The 19,325-nt window shown below is 39.7% G+C and overlaps 1 protein-coding gene across 1 annotated transcript in view; it reads right to left on the bottom strand.

Moving 5' to 3' along the window:
- Nucleotides 1–5,226: 5,226 nt before the first annotated feature.
- Nucleotides 5,227–19,325, bottom strand: part of klhdc8b (kelch domain containing 8B) — a gene marked incomplete at its 3' end in the record, with an annotated part of 357,262 nt that continues 343,163 nt past the window's right edge. Inside the window, exon 5 of the mRNA XM_079673663.1 lies at nucleotides 5,227–5,381. Within this exon, the coding sequence (XP_079529789.1) occupies nucleotides 5,227–5,381 (155 nt within the window). The remainder of the gene's footprint in view (nucleotides 5,382–19,325) is intronic.

The raw sequence follows: 19,325 nt of genomic DNA on the forward strand, positions 1-19,325 counted from the left end.
ACCGGAGGAACCAGGCATGGAGGGAGGTGGCAGAGACAGTGGGTGAAACTGGTAGGTTTTCGCCTGTTTGGGGAGTTTATATATTGTGGAGAAATTGCATTGGTTTTTGTCGAAGGAACCGGAAGGAGTTTATTTCCGGGTTTTAGGACGCGTCACTGTGGCACTCTATACTCTTATGGATGAATGGAATGAAAATTCCCACAGACACAGTCCAAAATGTTGTTGAAAGCCTTCTCAGAAGAGTGGAAGCTGTTGTAGCTGCAAAGGGGGGGACCAACTTCATGCCTGGGAATTTGGAATGGGATGTCATATAAGCTCCTGTGCAGGTGTAATGTGTAGGTGGCCCAATACTTTTGTCTATATAGTGTATCTCCATATGTTTGTGGGGATGATTCATACTGTAGATCAGTGGTTCAGGCCTCAGATGATGAGGCCAAATATCATATTTAGACTTTTTCTTTTCTTTTTTCTGTACATATAATTGTAACGCAATACATGATTGTCACTAAAACGTGTGTGTGTGTGTGTGTGTGTGTGTGTGTGTGTTTGTGTTTACTGTATGTGTGTTACTTGCTGATGCATGCAGGTGCCGAGAGAGAGAGTCAATATCTGCTTAACAAGAATGTCATTGAGGACAAAAACTGACCTTTAATTAATTTGTAGCATTGCTCATTCTCTCTCCACACTAAATTTACTTTAATAGATGCAGCTCAGTCAAGGAGAAAATGGAAAGTTAATAGAAAACGAATTTGGTTGTGAGTGAGGGCATGTGTTTGTTGTGTGTTATTAATCACAGTTGTTGGCACTGACAACTTCCAACCCAGTCTCATGGCATTTCGTGTTCACCAACACGATTTTAAATCTATTGATTCGTGTTCACCAACACGATTTTCCCCTTTTTTTCGTGTTGCACAGCACGATTTTAAAAGCAATGTATTTCTATTGGTAGTCTCACGGCATTACGTGTTATAGGAAGACCGGAATCTGTGTGGTTAATAAAAACATGTTCTTACTCAATAGCAAGCCACAATTATTGCTTTTTTTTAAAAATCGTATCATTTCGGACTTTTGCTGCCATCTGTGAGGAAAATAAATGGGGCTCAGAGCCTCAGAATACTGGAATCTGTATTTTTAAAAAATCTTTTTTTCCTTCTAATTTGTTATTCTTTTCAAAATAACACACTGTTATTTACTCACCAATAATACACAATTATCCTTTTTTTTATTTATTTGTTTAGTTCCATAATCTCTGGCTTTCTTGGCGTCCGTCAGGAACTGAATTTCAAAATAAAAATAACCGGAAACAGACGTAGGCATTTCGAGCGATTACCCAAGATCCTCAGCTATGGTTTAAGCTCGCCGATTGGATGTTTTAGCCGCAATGCATGTTGGGATTTGGTGTTTATATGATATGAAATCGGAAAAACATTTTTAAAAGAATAAAATAATACTTAATTCAGAGTGTTCTTGCTTTTTTCTTTGAAAGTCATCACATAACGGCATTGTAATACACGGTTCGGCTGCATTACATATTACAGATCTGCCGTAGTTCTCTATTTAGAGAGCCCTGATGAGAAGACCTTTGGAAAAACTGGAAGAAATTTCGCCGAAACTGAATACTCGACGTGGATCATAAATATATCAACAATTAAACAACATCTTCAATTTCTCTTCACACAATACGTCTCCCTGCAGTATAAATAGTAATTCGGTTGACTTTTACATTTGATCTAATTCATAGATAGGTTATATTTATACCATAACGGTGCACAGCTGATATAAAAGGACTTGTAGTTTTTAAAGATATTACTGATTTTCTTTGAATATAAGAATGTAAATACTGAGTCTGAAATAGTATAGTAATATGCTGTAAAATTATGTGAAAACATGAATAAAACTACACATCTTCCGATGTTGTACATACATAAGTGTCCTACACTAATAATACAAAGTTATTATGGCTGTGTGTACCGTGTGTGCACCGCCTAGTGCTTAAAGCACGTTATTGAATTATTGTTTTTATGTGTTATATTTGATAAAAAAAATATTAAGAGTACATACTTTCATAGGGGGAAAGTAGAAGGTCAATGATAGCAATATAGAATGTAAAGAATCAAGAAGATACTGTAAGTGATCTCTACAATAAAACAGTTTAGTGCAGGATGTACAAAGGTGCAAAACAGAAAAAACGAATTAACCTTTATTTAAACATTAAATAATACTTTAGATTAAGGTCTTCTTTTAAATAAGAAAAAAGCTTTGGGGGTATCTACAGATAAATATTAAGCCTGACAAAGTACTTAACGTCTAATATGTTGCTTTCCTGCAATGTTAACTATGTTGAAGCACTTATTTTAACTGATATTATACATGTGAATTATACTCTTATGTATGTAGATAGTATAAGACATGTGCAGAATATGACAGTTTAATGGTGGAGGTATACATATTGATAGATATCTTGTAATGCGCTGTTGAGGTGACCCAAGATTTTCATTCATTGCATACACCGTAGTTGTATATATGATATGTCAATAACCTTTGAAAATCTTCAAAGGGATGTGCAAAATAGCCATTATACAGTCTTTAATTAACTATTAGTAGAGAATAACAAGTAATGAATATACTTTATTACTCGTTTCCATTCATGTCAATTGCAGATAAATGTTTAGTCTTCTCAAGCACCAACTATCAAATATCTCTCCTGATTGTTGGCACTTGACAATCACCTTCCCTGAATTTTACTCAGGTGTAACTAAAGTCTGATTAAAGGGTTGTTTATATTTCACATCATTAATCAGAATCTGCAAAGTAACTCAAATAAGTGTAGTGGAGTAAAAATACAAGGTTAACCTCTGTATTGTAGTGGAGTAGAATTACAAAGTAACAATGAGCTGTCATGTGGGTATATATTAATGCTGCGCATTATGGACACAAGCAATTTTCACCCATTTATTAATTATATGTTTTACATTTGATAATACCAATGTCATGGCAACTTCTAATTGTGGGGAAAACGTTCAGTAGAGACGTCCCATAGAACATTTTGCGAAACACAATAGCCAGCATGTGTAGTTCTGGGGGGGGGGCGTTCGATTCCAGTTTTGGATAGTCTGGCGTGGTTTCGTTCCATTTCAAACAGCTGTTTGACGCTAGGCTAACATTGGCGCACTGCCACTCCAACATCCAATCCCAGAGTTTGAAGATTAATCACGGGGACTGTAGTCCTAAACGATAGCTGGGGATTATGGGTAGTGTAGTTTCTTCGGCCATCCTAAACTCCTAGAGGCCTACGTCTGTTTCCGGTTATTTTTATTTTGAAATTCAGTTCCTGACGGACGTAAAAAAATCACGAGATTATGGAAATAAACCAATAAATAAAAACAAGGATAATTATGTGTTATTGTTGAGTAAATAACAGTGTGTTATTTTGAAAAGAATAACAAATTAGAAGGAAAAAAAGATTGAAAAAATACAGATTTCAGTATCCTGAGGCTCTCAGACCCATTTATTTTCCTCACAGACGGCAACAAAAGTCAGAAATGATACGATTTAAAATAAAAGCAATAATTGTGGCTTGATATTGAGTAAGAACATGTTTTTTATGAACCACACAGCTTCCGGTCTTCCTATAACACGTAATGCCGTGAGACTACCAATAGAAATACACGAAAAAAGGGGGAAATCGTGTTGGTGAACACGAATCAATAGATTAAAAATCGTGTTGGTGAACACAAAATGCCATGAGAGTGGGTTGCAACTTCACCGTCGGTAAGGTTTTTCATTATCAGATTAAGCCAACTCTTAGCCAAGTATTAGGGTAACACTTCAATCGGGAAAAAACAATCCATGAGAAATATTTTGAGTTACCAAGCAACAGTAATGACACTAATTGCTTCAGTAATTCTGCAGGAACATATGCCTTGGCAGCAGGTATTGATTTAAGCTTATAATGTAATTATAAAAAAGATGCATGGGTTATTTGGTTGAAAGGTGCAATAACCTTTATCGTATTTTCTAAAATCAGACCATGCATCGTCTTTGGCTTGGAGACTAGACATTTCTAATGAGGTTTGGCTAGGCTACGTATGTTCTGTTTAGTTGTTTTTTTGTTTGTCAGCAGGATTCTTGAAAAACTACAGGCTCGATTTTCACGAATATTGGTGGAAGGGTTTAGTTTGAGCCAAGAAGAAACCATTAACAAGTTGGACCATATCTCTATGAGGGGATGGATAGACAAATTGTTTTTAATTACCATTAACATTGCGAGAAAGGGCATGTTATTTGCAAGGTCTGCTAAATATTCCCTCAACGTATTACAATGACGTAGCACTGTCATGCACAGTCAAATCTGGCAGTAAGCTGGCCCATGACTGTGAGGAAACTCTGCAAAAATACAGCTGTGAAAATATGAAGGGAACCTAAATCAGTTTTTTAAAATCTGATTAAGCCAAGGCAATTTCCAAAGGTAAAGAATAATCTGTACCATGAGTCCAAGCTGCTTCGCAATTGAATGGCTTCTTCTTTCGCCTATGCTTAACTTTTCCTTTTCCATGAAAATTGGGCAGGTATACGGCTCACAAATAGAGAAACAAACCTACAACCAATCTGTGAACAGGACATAACCTTTTTACTGGAGTTAAAATGGTTGCAAAACTCAATAAAAGACAGTTCTCTAAATGTTTCAATGTTTCTCTTCTTATCAAATTACCCAGGATGGGAATATATGGAAAACTTGGCTACTGATTCCTGAAACTTGTCTGTTGGTCATGTCACCCTGACCCTACAGGTCAAAGCGGTCTTCCAAGAGCCTCTCAATAAAATACGCCATTTTGTTGACCCGCAGGAAATTCAGAATGCAGCCTTTTAGGAGATTTCTATACTAGAGTTTTAAAACGTAGGATTTCTAGGTCTTTGACATTGATTTTGACATTTTCTTTTATGTTTCTCCAGAGTAGATGAAGAAAACAAGAAATATCTTTATTTATCAGTATAAACCGATATTTATTTTCCCTATAAAAACCAGATACTGTAGGAAATAAATACAAGAAACATTTATGTTTTTTACTTCAGAAGAAACTCTAAACATGAACACAGATGTTAGGCTTGTCTATTAACAGACTAAAGGACCTGCAACATTGGAAATCAATCAAAGGACGACTTGGACTTTTGTTCTGTCTCTCCTTCCTTTCTTTTTCCTTATTTGGTCAAAGCACAACAATTTATTTAATTGACAGTAACAATCAAACTGAAAATGGGAAAGGAATGGAGGTGCTGACCTAGACCACCAGCTGCAATGACCCTTCCTCCCAGGCATCCTGCCACAAAGTCCGCCCTCTTCTCCCTCATCCTGGATGTTCGGGTGGGTTTGATCCAGATACCTGCCAAAGGTGAGAGGACATACTGTCATTCTTGTTGCAACAGGAAATTAAATTCATCATTGGCTAAGCATTTAAAGGAACACACAAACGAGAAATCAATGCACCAATATTTAACTGTTAAACATTTAAGCTCAAATATATGGGCATTTATTGGTTGGGTTCAGGCTTTTTCTCCAGATGCTTGAGCAAAAATGTGATCTCGTTCAATTCTCTGTTTGTCATAAGGTCGTGCTCTCAGTCTGTCCTACAGTTAATCCCATTTGGCCTATTTATTAGAGATTATTGTTTTTTCAAAAAACGGAGCCTATCAAACAAAACAATATAAGTGATTCTAAAATCTTCTCAACTTGATATGCTATATTCATGAGCATATGAAAAAAGTAAGAAAGATACTTGAAAAATGTCCTCTAGTAGAATGTGTTCTCAAAGTTTGAAGCATAACAGTGTAGAAGCTATTAATGAAGCATCAAGCCCTCCATTCATTGGAACCAATGGGCACAAACCATTGAAAAAAAAAAAAATAGTCCAAGGCTAGGGTTATTCACAGTGTTCAGAAATGTGATGGTTAACACAAGCAAGCTTAAAGTCCCATCCTATGTTTTCATATTTTTTTAGTTAAGTAGTTCACATTCATATATTCCAAGCATTTTTAAATGACCCATTCTTTTTTAAGAAGGAACCATTTTCTTTTAACTGGACGCCCCAAAACAAAACCAGACTGACTCATTAAGTGAAGAAATTGTTCAGTTAGTTGATACACGTTTGGTTTACTTTTTGAGACTTAGATGAGAAGCTCAATACCACTCATGTCTGTGAAAGGGTATCGATCTTCTCCCTTCTCACACGCTCTATGAAAAAAGTGTGCTTCCCAAAATTCATTAGTTATGTGATTTGCTAGATTTGCTAGAAGTTTCAGCAGATTTGACTCCAAAACTGCAATCCTTGCTTTGCCTGTAGTAGCCCTTGTTCTTAGAAATCACCTAAAACATCAACATTTAAGAATAACAAAGGATTTCACTGCTAGACAAAGGGAGAGAGCACAAAAATTGAAAGGAAATGGAGAAGAAGAGGAACAAATTAAAGTGTGCAGTGTAGATGGATCTGTATTTGACAGCATAACAAGCTCTGCCTCAGGGTCCCCTCACTCCCCACCTCACCCCCCCTCGTTCCATAGATTGAAACACACTACCTAACATTAGGTTCAATTTCTATATTTTGGAAAGTGATAAGTTCAACTTTCCAACGTGTTTTCTTCTCTTCTCTGCAAAACTCCTTGGCAAGGAAAAGGAAATTCAGGAAAGTGAAACAAAATACACCGTAGCATAACCATTACAAAACTGCAACCTAGGCATAATGCTAATTCATGCAAAACGCTGCAAATGAGCTGCAAAGAACCCACCAGTGTTCATTCTGGTAGTTTTTTTCCCGCAATGCTGCAGTGTACCAGCTTAAAATTGGGTTTTTTCACTTGTGTCTGAAAAGTATGGATTTTTGTAAAAAGAGAAGGCATTTCCCCCATCATGCAAAGTGGAATTGATTCCCGAAAAACAATGAGTATAGTTGAAATGACTATTTGGACTTTGAGCTTAATGCTAACTATCTTACTTTATGGTGTAAGCATGCTAACATTAGATGATGATGATGATGATCAACTTTATTGTCATTACATAGTACAGGTAGTAACAAAATGGTTTCTCTGCATTTGAACCTACCTAGTCTTAGGAGCAGTGTGCTGCCATTATGTACGGCGCGCAGCCGTTTAGGGAACGGTGCCTTGCTCAGGGACACCTCGGTAGCACTTGGTCTTTCCGGGACTTGAACCGGTGACCTGCCAGTTGCCAAGCCAAGTCCCTACGGACTTCGCCACCACCACCCTCAGGTTATGAGAACGAAAATAGCTTGTCATAAAAAAAAGATACAAATATATTCAAACTTGCCAACAAATACAATAGGTCTCACCTTCCCTCTGTCAATGGCGAACAAGTGAAATGCTATATTAAAGACATGTTTCTAACCTCCTAGGGCCTGGCGTACACATGCGTGGACATCACATTTTTGGTCATATGACCACAGTCGTTAATTCTGCTGAACTGGGGCCTCATGGCCACGTATGTGGGCACTTACGCTGCCATTTGGTGGTGTCAGAAGAATACAACACACTACAGTAAAAAATCTAAATGGCGGCAAACACAAGGGATAAATCAAGTGGCAGCTCCAAATACAAACCTTGACAAGGTAAGAATTCCTATCATATTTCAAGGCTTTTTCTGATTTAGATATTTATCAAAGCATTATACGTTTGTCATGACATGCAAATTTGAAAAAGAATGTGTAAAAAATAACAATTTGGTATGCCGCTAAACATGATGTACACGTATGTGTACATAGGGACTTAGGTTGGTCGAGAATGCTAATATGTTAGTAAAAATGTGCACAAGTAAAATAGCTTATAGCTAACTCTGGTGCAGCTAAAAAGCTGTACATTGTCCCAATTAAATATCTAAATACATACATACATACATAAATTATTTGGGTTGAAAATGTTAAAGAGCATCTTGCAGGGTTTTTTTTTTTCTACATTTATGCTTAAACTTGCTTGAAAATTCCAATAAAAAAAAGTGAATGTAGGATTTGATATGTTTTACTAGACATAAGGGCAGGAATTCAGAGGGAAAGGAGCAATTTTGAGCTCTGCTCTTAAACACGGCTTTTTTTTAAGGTCATACGTCAAACGCGTCATATTACATCACAAAGGGTAAACACCTCCGCTCTCTGACCGCGGGTATAGTTAGTAGTTGCGTTGAGTTGAGTGGTTGTGTTTTAGTGAGCTGGTATTTTTCGGTAGTTTTACATTGTATTTCACCATTTGTAATCATGGTGCAGTATTGTGTTTGTGCAGGTTGCACAAATACCAGCCTGTAGGGACATTGAGTCCACAGTTTCCCTCACGGGAAAAGGACCGGAGCTAGCGTTCGTTCCTGGGTGGGTTGTGCATCCACCTCCCTGCAGCACATACTCTCCACAGCTTTATCAGGAAACCGTATTACATCTCTCTCCACCCCCCCTTCGCTGCTCTCTCCCCTCCGGTACACGGCACCGTAAGACGTAGTGTGGAGTTGCATTAGGTAACGCTGTGGTGGCTGTACTGCTCCAGCCGTCTCCTTTGTGTTTGTTTGTTTCCCCCTGTCTGTGTTGTTTGTGTGTGCGTGGTGGCTGTCACTCCTGGCTCCCGGCTCAACCTCCACTCACCTGCTGCAATCAGCTGTGCACCCTCCCCGACTACACACCTGCTTTCCATCAAGCCATTTACAACGGCATATCAACGGAGGCTCCACAACCTTTCTCCGTCAGATCGTCAAGTATCAGCCGTATCTCGCGTCTCCCCTCCGGTACACAGCACCGTAGTGTGGAGTTGCATTAGGTAACGCGAGATACGGCTGATACTTGCACATTAGTTTCTGTTATGGATCAGTATCAACAGTCCTGCCAGTAACGTTACTATATTATCAATGCTACTTTAGTTATAGCCTGATATATGATAGCTAACTTCACAATGTTGTGATGTGACGTTAGCTAACATTCTGTAGCTAACGCCGGTCACTCACCACGATAGCTGCCCAGTTCTTCACTGGTTCTCCTCACACCACAGCTCAATTTCTCTCCGATGGCCGTTATTTCTTCTAATCATTGGCTGCTCCTGGTCTCTTGGACGCCTAGCAGGCTCATAATTATAAGGTTGTGGTCCGTCATATGCATTCGAATATACATGTTCAACTTTTTCTGTGTCTTCTGTGTCGAAACTAGCATTGGGATCCATGTTTATTAATACGTTACACCGGCCGCTCTCCTCCTTGTTTCCCCCGTGTTACGTCACACGCGGGAGGTCACATGCCGAGGCTTTTTTATGCTGAAGTGAACATTTCTTACAAAAACGACGCCAGATGTCACTGTAGTGTATATTTCTGTATATCTTTTTGAAAAATCTAGTGTATTCATAATTTTCCTACACATTTATTCACAGGTGTCTTTAACCTGGAAGTTGCTCTTTAATATGCTAGTACAAACGTGCCTTGCTATAGATAATAGCTAGAGTTGTTTATAGCTAACTCTGGTGCAGTTGAAAAGTTGTACATTGTCCCAGTGAAATAAATAACAAAGAAATACATAAATACATACATAAATGACATTGGTTTGTATTTGATTTTTTCATGTTTTTATTTCCAGAGCGTTTTTCTGTGCAAAGAGCATTGGAGCTACTTGGGTTAATTGATGGAGACAACTCAGATTTGGAAGACTTGTCTGCCAACGATGATCCCATCCTGGATGCCAATTATCAACCCCCACCACAGGAGCAAAGCAGCCGTGAGGATGAGGACCCCATTCCTCAGCCCACTGAGCACAGCAGAGGACGTAAACGTCTCCGTGGTGCAAATAATGTTTAGCCAAGACCCAGTGGATATTTGTTTATTTTAGGCAGGGCCTCAGGGCAGGGCTAGGTGAAGGATAGGAAGCAAAATGATTATTTACAACACTTGTTGACAGGGACAGGGACAGGGACAGATATCAATCAATCAATCAATGTTTATTTATATAGCCCAATATCACAAATGTTACATTTGTCTCAGTGGACTTCACAGTTTGTACAAAATATCAGTATGACAATACGACACCCTCTGTCCTTAGACCCTCACATCGGACAAGGAAAAACTTTCAGAGAAAACCCACAGTTTAAAGGGAAAAATGGGAGAAACCTCAGGGAGAGCAACAGAGGAAGGATCCCTCTCCCAGGACGGACAGACGTGCAATAGATGCCGTGTATAAATTGAAAAGATAATACATTTGCAACATAGGTAGTCCAAATGTTTGGAAATGCATGTGTTTATAATAGAAAGATGAAGCCACGAGTATATCCATCCAGGACTTATGATCCAGGACCACAGCCACGACTCAAGATCCAGGACTCGCAATCCATGACACAGGACCGCAGGATCATCCATGACTCCGGATCCCGGCGTATATAGACACCAAAAAGAAAGACATTTGGGGAAGCTGGGTTAATCGGAACATGAGAGTACACAGGTATAGACAGAGAGAAGGAAGAAGTAAGATGTCCCCCGACAAACTAAGCCTATATCAGCAAAACTAGGGGCTGAATCTAATCAGCCCTAACTATAAGCTTTATCAAAAAGGAAGGTCTTAAGCGCACTCTTAAAAACGGATACAGGTTCATCCCGCACTCCCAGACGGCACCCTCAAACTCGGCAGATCGAGGCTCATCGCTCAGATGAGGACTCGGAAGAGCCAACACCAGGACCAAGCACTCGGGGACAGCACAATAAAGGTAATTGTTATTATTTTAGCATGCCTTGAGGGTAAACCTTCAAATTTCATATAAACATCCACTCAGATTCAACTACGTTATGCACCAATACACCTCAGTGAATTGCTAGCATGGGTAAAAATATGTAACTTACTTTGCAATAAGTACTATTTTTATTCTGATTCTGGTTCTGCAGGACGTGGGTTGCGCTGGAGGGCTACTCCATTGACGCCAGACCTTGCCCAGTTTGAGCATGAGGACGAAACTGAGCTTGACAGAAATGTCTGGACCCCACTAAACTATTTTGAACAGTATATAGATAGAGATTTGATGAAAATGATTTCAGATTGCTCTAATGCTATGTCACTGTCTAGGAGTGGGGACCCACTCAACACCTCTGTAGATGAGGTTTACCACTTTTTTGGTGCCTGTATTTTTATGTCCTGCATCTGATACCCAACAATCAGGATGTACTGGTCCGAAGCCTTGAGAATCACTGCCATCACTGACAGATTCACGCGCGACAGATTCTTCAGACTGAGGGGATCAATAAAAGTGCTAATTGATGATGATGTGCCAGAAGATCTGAGGAAGGGGAACAAATTATGGAATGTGAGGCCTTTTCTGGATCGGATTCTGCAAGGCTGCAAGTCTCAGAATCGACCTGAATGTGCATCTATTGATGAGCAGATGATTCCTTTCACAGGAGCCTGTCCATGCAGACAATATCTGCCAATGAAGCCAAACCCAGTTGGCATAAAGAACTTTGTTTGTGTTACATCAGATGGCATTGTGGTGGACTTTGATCTGTATCAAGGTAAAGGTGCACTGCTTGAGCAGGTCGAAGAAGAAGAGGTGGGCCTGGGGTTGGGAGGCTTATGGCGCGTTTCCACTGCAGGCCTCGCTCGGCCTCGCTCGGTTTGGTTAGGCCTTATTAGGCCCGGCTCACTTTAATGCTGCGCTTCCATTACAGTTTAGGAACTGGGGTAGTAACTATAGTAACGCAGTGTAGGCGGAGCCATGACGTCATCTTCAATGAGCGCCCCAGAAAAACAACACAGCCGTTAGCTCTTAGCACTCAGAGCTCACAGCTCTTCATATCTGTTCAGAAACTAGACAAAAGTTAAACAAGTACAAACCACAGACTGCCTGTGTCATGGTGAATACAGTCGCTGGTTTATTTATGTCTGTATAGGCCGTTGTTGTGAGTGTGGACGGTCGGAGCATATATAACGTTAGCTTAGCCAAGCTCCATTTAGAAATCACGCATTTTAAAAGGGTTTTTCGCCTGCCGTCTGTCTGTAGACTTGTCAAAGCATTAATTCATGGTTTTTACTAACCAGTATGTTGTTACTTACGGCATCATTTTGAAACGTGTATTACAATTAAATCACGTTCAAATATGTTCATCTTGTTGTAGTTGTAGCCCCCTTGCCAGTGATTCTCTCTCTAGTTTAGCATACTCAGCCCGACTCAGCCTGGTTGTTCCTGGCCCTAGAACCACGTTTTATGTGGCCAGAAAAACTGTGAATTAGGACCCACTAGCCGGTACTAGGCCAAGTGGAAACGCAACCAAAAACGGGCCCCGAACGGCTCGGCACGCTTAAAGCGAGCTACCCGCTGCAGTGGAATCGCGCCATTAGTCTTGGCTCGTCTGTGTCAAACTCTGCATCGTGGAACAAATCAAGGGAAGAAACGTCCTGTGACGGCAGTGCCCCATGTCTCGGTCTGCAGGAGGGCGAATGCCCATCTCCCAGAGATGATCATTACAAAAAGGTGACTTTAATGTGTTTTATGGAAATTCAGAACGGGTGTCCACATATGTGGACATCATTTTTCTCTAAAAGTACATCATGTCAAAAGATGATAGTTCGTTTTTTATACTTATCAGGTTCCAATAAGCCCAAATAGCAAAGAGAAATAAAAAATGCATATAAAAAAACCGCTTGGGTCTTATAAGCGCTAAAATAAAGTACAGCTGAGTTTGACCGGATGTTTTTGAAGGTATTTGATCTTAAAGCAAAATGTTGGACAAATATTAAAGGTTGACCTCATGATAGCTCTAGAGGAAAAGTCAGTGGATCACCAAAACGATCAGAATTCATCCTGAGGGAGGCATGAATGTCAGAACAAAATGTCATGGCAATCCATCAAACGTTTCCCTCAAAAGCACAAATGTCAACTTTATGGTGGCAAACCCTCCCGTGCTGTAAGAATTCAGTTATTGATTTGTACAAAAGTGTCAAATAAATGTAATATAATACAATACATTTTGTGTCTAAATCTGAAGCTCAAGGCTTTAAAGGGGTCCTATTAATCCTTTTGGGGTTTTCACATTCCTGTAGGTTTTAGTGCGTGTAAATGGTCTGCAAAGGCTAAAATCCTTTGTTCCCTCCAGAGGGAGTTTCTGTCCCCCAAACTCTGACCCCCGCCCTGCCTGAAACTCCTCCATTAGACTTGTTTGTTTACCTCCGTGACATAATGAAATCACTATGTATTTACAATCAACTCGAAATGCGGCGCAGCTTTTGCGGGCTTCACGTAACGCCCATATTTGCCTATAAATACTCAAAGAAACGCCCGTATTAATATTCATTTTGACTGACTGCATGAAGAAGATCGCAGTAAATGACGACAGAACAGCTAAAAAAAGACTTTTCGCACCGTGTCAGATTTTGGTTCTTTTGGGGAGGTCGAGATAAATCACATTGTTTGGTGGATGCAGTTTTTAGTAGTAGTAGTAGAGTAGCAGCATGGAGGTTGGATCGTCACCAAAATAAATAAGTTAATGATATACACATAACCTTCCTCAGTAAAAAAGTATCGGGGGGATCCCTGCGGAGTGGAGTTAATTAATTAGATTTTTTTTATTTGGTGGTTTGTGTTCCAGCTGTCAATCAGCTGTGCGCAGCGTCTCCACTGCAACCTGTGCGTCTTAACCCCCCCGCAGCAACTCTATCCCCACTTAAATGAAATAAAACAAATGTTTTGTGTTATATCAGCTGCCAAATCTACCAAATATATGGTGTTCTTAGTTTCCATACCTCCTGTGTTTTATGAGCGACTTGTCAAGTCTTAGCAAACGGCATAAAACATGAGTAAAAACCATGCTCGTATCTACAACCTATAGAAAAGCAAAACGGCCACAGTTTAGATGTAATTCTGTCCTCCTGCTTACCGCATCATTTATGAGAATACACATTAAGACAACATATTCAAGGTGGTTTTAAATAACATATCCGCATTTATTTATTTCTCCAAGTTATGTTTTTATGTGCACTGAGGACTCTCAAACAGGCGCTTGTTAAATTATTTTAAGATTGGCTTTAATCAATTTATGCAAATGAATTATTCATATGTGATAAATGAGAGGTAACATTTTATTTATGGTATTATTTCCACATATTTCTCTCCATTCTTCCTTCTGCCAACGGTGTTGCAGTTTCTCGTCTCTCCCGTTTTTGGGGTCAGAGTTTGCGTGGAGGACCGCACATTTTCCCGTCAAGTTTGTTTTTTATAAATCGCAAACATTGCTTAGTAACTGGCGTAGGCCATCTTTTGAGCGTACGCGCTGTTTATAAATGAGACCCCTGGTGACTACGTCCATTTTAGTAGCCATAGTTGGAAAAGGAACTAATGACCAATTATTTTTCATAACAACATATTAGTGTCTTTCTTGCCAGACACATTTACTTTACCTTAAAGGTGTGGTAGGTAAGTTTGAGAAACCGGCTCGAGATACACTTTTTGTTATATTCCATGGAATGCTCTTAACATCCCAATAGCAATGGATATCTTAAGTGCTTTGACAAAAAATCCATAAAAAAATATTATCTGTTGAAGCCGTAGTACTGTAAAAAGCACGACCAATCATCTGAGCCGGCCCGGCTAAAATAACTGGATGGCCTACCTGCCTGTCAGCCTTCCATCTGTGCACAAACTTATCTCGTGCCCTCAGTGGTCATGTGCGCGTTTGTGTGTGAGGGGCTCTGTAAGGAAGTGGCAGATTTTTTCTGGTTGTGTATTTTCAAATTCTAGTGCACTCGAGCTGGTTTCTCCAAAATTACCTACCCCACCTTTAAGAGATGTAGAGAGATACACTGCATGTCTGTCACATGTGCATTCTGACACACAGCCTTTCCCAAAGCTTTGTGAGGCAAAAAGCAACCAAGAGACAGAGCAATCCATTCTCCCTTACAAATAGGAAAACTTGCCTAGGCATTTTCACTGCTGCTTTAAAGAGGACTAAACACACACACACACACACACACACACACACACACACACACACACACACACACACACACGGCCGTCCCTGGCCAACATGAGGCCCCACGCAAAGTTCTATGATGAGACCCTCTGTTTCGCAAGCGTAGACCGGGCGTGGCAGGGGGAGGGGGTGCTAGTGGAGCCTCGCAGCGGCGAAACCGTGCCGCGTCACTCTAATTGCGCCGTATAAGCGTGCCGCATAAGCGCATAGGTGCACCGCATTTTCGGCTCAGTTGAGGCCCCCTCCGCAAGGTGAGGCCCCACGCAGTCGGCATGATCGGCCTGTAGGGAGGGACGGCACTGCACGCGCACACGCGCACACACACACACACACACACACACACACACACACACACACACACACACACACACACACACACACACACACACACACACACACACACACACACACACACACACACACACACACACACACACACACCCCCACACACAGACTGGCTATGATGGTATGAGTTGGTGAGTTGAGTGACATGTGTCTGGTGGACTCAGCTGGAGGAGAAGAGAGTGTGTTATTTAAAGCTCTGAATCAATCCCCTTCTTTCTCTTGTTGCACTCTCCCAGACATCACCACTCCACTGTGTTCCCGTCCCCGAGCTCAATATAAAAAGGCATACGAGTCAAAAATCCACACACACACACACACGTTGTGACAAGCCTTCGAACAGATTCACATGCACGCAAAGAGACCGAAGAATATTCTAATATGCATGTGATGCAGAGACACATATGAACAATCTTACTTATGCATACAGTAAAAAAATATATATTTCTCACACACACACACACACACACACACACACACACACACACACACACACACACACACACACACACACACACACACACACACACACACACACACACACACACACACACACACACACACACACACACACACACACACACACCTACCTTTCATTTGCCCAATGGAAACATTCCATTACACCCCACCTCCCCCTGACTTCCAAATGTCATCACAAGGTAGAAATAGGAAGAAATTGGCACGGAAATGAGCCCGTAATGACAGCAGGCCCCCTCTGGGATCACATTCTGATAGATGTGCAATGAATATTTCAGGCAGAAATCACACAGCTAAAGTGCATCTGATCACTACCTACAAGCATCTTGAAACCCCAGTCATAAAACCTGCTTTCCTTTCAAGAAATTGAAAAAATGCTGCCCAAGTTACGCACGTTTCTTGCATTTTTCTGCTGCCCATATTGCAAAGTGTAATTTGAAAAAACAAAGACCTTTTTACCTAAGACATATAATTTCTTGATATTGATGTATTGTATTAACAAATAATGCAAAAAATTATATTTATTGTCCTTAAAAACAGCATTTGAAGTTTGCCATAACAAAAAAAGGACAGTGCTTTTCTTAATGCAATTTGTTTGGCCGTTGGCTTTCCATTCCATTAGCCAGTGTTCTTACATCGCCCATGTCGAGAGAGGGGAGACAGGCTTATATCTTCTCAATAAATCTGGACCCTGCTATACTACTTAATCGGTTCGGTTTACCTTGCATCCTGTGTGTTTTACAGATTAGGAATAGCCATTGCTCCAACCAATATGCTAGCATGGTTTAGCGCGATTAGGCAGCAACTCAATGTTGAAAAGACAAACAAAATCTCCACAAGCTTGATATGTGACAAAAGATAAGAATAATTAGGATTAAATAAGAAAGTTGAAATATAAATATAATAGCAATATGGCTTGGGGAGTAACAGATACATGTAACGGGATTACGTAATAAGGATACAAAAAAGGGTAACTATTCTCTTAAATTTGGGATTACCAGCAGTATTACAATGTTACTAAAAAACTTAAATGAGCATATAGTGTTTGATCCTAAATATCGTGGATTCTTCTTTTCTAAGGTCACATTGTTCTGTCGTCTTAGATAATACACTTCAGTAAAAAACATCTTATTGATATTTTCTTTCTCTTGTATTTATTTGCATTGCATTTGATATCGAGGTAATGCAAAAGTAACAGTTACTTTTATATTTTGGTACTCAGATTAGGTTACTGATTACATTTTTTTTTAAAGGCAATTAAACCCTGAATATAGCCCATGCATGTTAGTGCCATCATTTAAAAAAATAAATAAGGGGTGACATGAAAAGAATCAGTATAATGGAAGGCTATTATGTAGTTTGTACTTATTATATAATATCTATCTATCTTAGAAGTCCTGAAATCTGTGTATGAAAAAGTACAATCCAAGCTAAATGGAAAAATGATCCAATTTTGGAGGATACAATTTCCCATTATCTAATCTTGACTGCAATATATTAGGATATTCCACAATCTCTTACAGCCATAACACTACTCATCTCAGCGTGTGAATCATGCCTGAATGTGTGATCAAGATAAATGACCTTAATATACCCAAGGTGTTGAAAATGAGCTTGATGTGTTTTGTTATCCCTACACCCTCAACAGAGTGAGGCCGGGCCGCCCAGGTATATTAAAGGCCGCCCAAGTATATTTTACGATCCATTTAGTCTTTTTTAGTTTTTTTTTGAATAGTTTTATTTAGTTTAGTTTTTTTTCCGTCTGCGATCACGATGCCATCTGCGATTGATTTACTTGTGGACAATGATCCCTTGCTCTACGCCTCCTGTACCCAGTCCCGGACTGGCCATCGGGAGGACCGGGGGGTTTCCCGATGGCCGGCCTGCCTCAAACAGGGTAACTGGCTGTATACATGATGTGGCCTGCCGACATGGCCACTGTCATACAGATCATAAATCAAAGCCTTTGATTGGTCTCTGTGTGTCATTCAAGCTCGGGATAACCTCAGCTCAGGTGAGGTAGAGGACTCTCTGAGTGTTTAGATAGTTAACTTAGTCTAAGTTCTCAGTGGGTCTCAAACGGTTTGGTCACCATTTATGTAAACACATATTTCCATTTGAGGGGGTTATGCAAGGCTCTGAAAAGGCACTGGGCAGAGGCTCATCCCAGCTATTTATCAAAAGAAGCTAAAATGGGGGCACGTAGACCCCTAGGGGTACGTTGGGGTACTGCAGCGGGTACGTGAGATACAAATAAATAAAAAGGTTAATTAAAAAAATACCATGCATGATTACAAAAATAATCGTAGTACAATAAGTTAAATAGAAAAAAAATGTTATATAAAATATTCCTAGAACCACTAAGGGGGTCCTCATATAAACATGTAAAATGTATGTATTGCATTTTATAGTTTTTCATAACATATCACTTTGTTAATTGGTTTGTTAAAAATATATTACTTCAATTGAAAAAGTCCTTGGAAAAATCAGTTTTAATTTGTTTTCGTTATGTTCTTTTTTTTCATGCATGAAGATGAACATATCCTTAGTTTGTTGTAATTCATGCATGAAGGAGTTAATAAATCCCACACTGATGGAACATCACTATATTGTAATTATTTTATTATATAGGCTTTTTCTATCAAAAATATCCGGGGTCGGTCATGGGGTACTTGGCTGAGAAAAAGTTTGCATTGCCTTAAAGGAAGCTAAATTCAGAACTCATAGAGATACTGCCTCGTACCTAAGCTTTTTAAAACCAGTAAATTCCTATTTTAAATACCATGCGTCCAGAATACCCTATTTATTAGTAGGGGTGCACCGAATGGGAAATTCTTGGCCGAAACCGATACCGAAAATAGGAAACAGTTGCCCGAAAACCGAATGCCGAAAGGCCGAAAATGATTAATAGAAATATATATATATATATATATATATATAATGTATACATTTTTTACCAATGTTGTTCAGCTGCCTGATTATGGAAAAAGACATGATTATGGCAAAACTTAACTTAAATAATAATCACTATTATGGGTCCATAAAACATTTATTCAGCACTTTTGAATGCATACAGTACATTAATTCCAAGTCAAGTGCATTTTCTTTTCTCTGTAGGATAACTACAACAAAGTGCATTCAGAACAAAGCCAAGGTGCTTTAAAACTGCATAAACATCTAGGCCAGTAGGCCTACAACAAAATAGTGTAAATAAAGACTGTAACAGCCAGGCCTTCAACAACAACGAATGGACCTATACATTTGGTAACCTAACGTGTTGTTGTGATGACGTAATCAAAACGCGGCTGGCTCACAGCCAACATGTCTGCCGCTTGGAAATATTTCAAAATATCAGAGAAAGAGGCGCGGATTGCGATTTGTAAAACGTGTTCAGCTGACATTTCTCGAGGGGGTGTAACTGCAAAGACATTCACCACTTCGGGATTACTCCACCACTTGAAATCAAAACACCCGGACAAATATGCGGAGTAGGATCAACGTAACCCTGTTCTCTGACATTCGGCCGAAAGCCGAA

Source organism: Notothenia rossii (genome assembly GCF_949606895.1).
Source record: "Notothenia rossii genome assembly, chromosome: 4".
In the NCBI taxonomy this organism is placed as follows: Eukaryota; Metazoa; Chordata; class Actinopteri; order Perciformes; family Nototheniidae; genus Notothenia; species Notothenia rossii.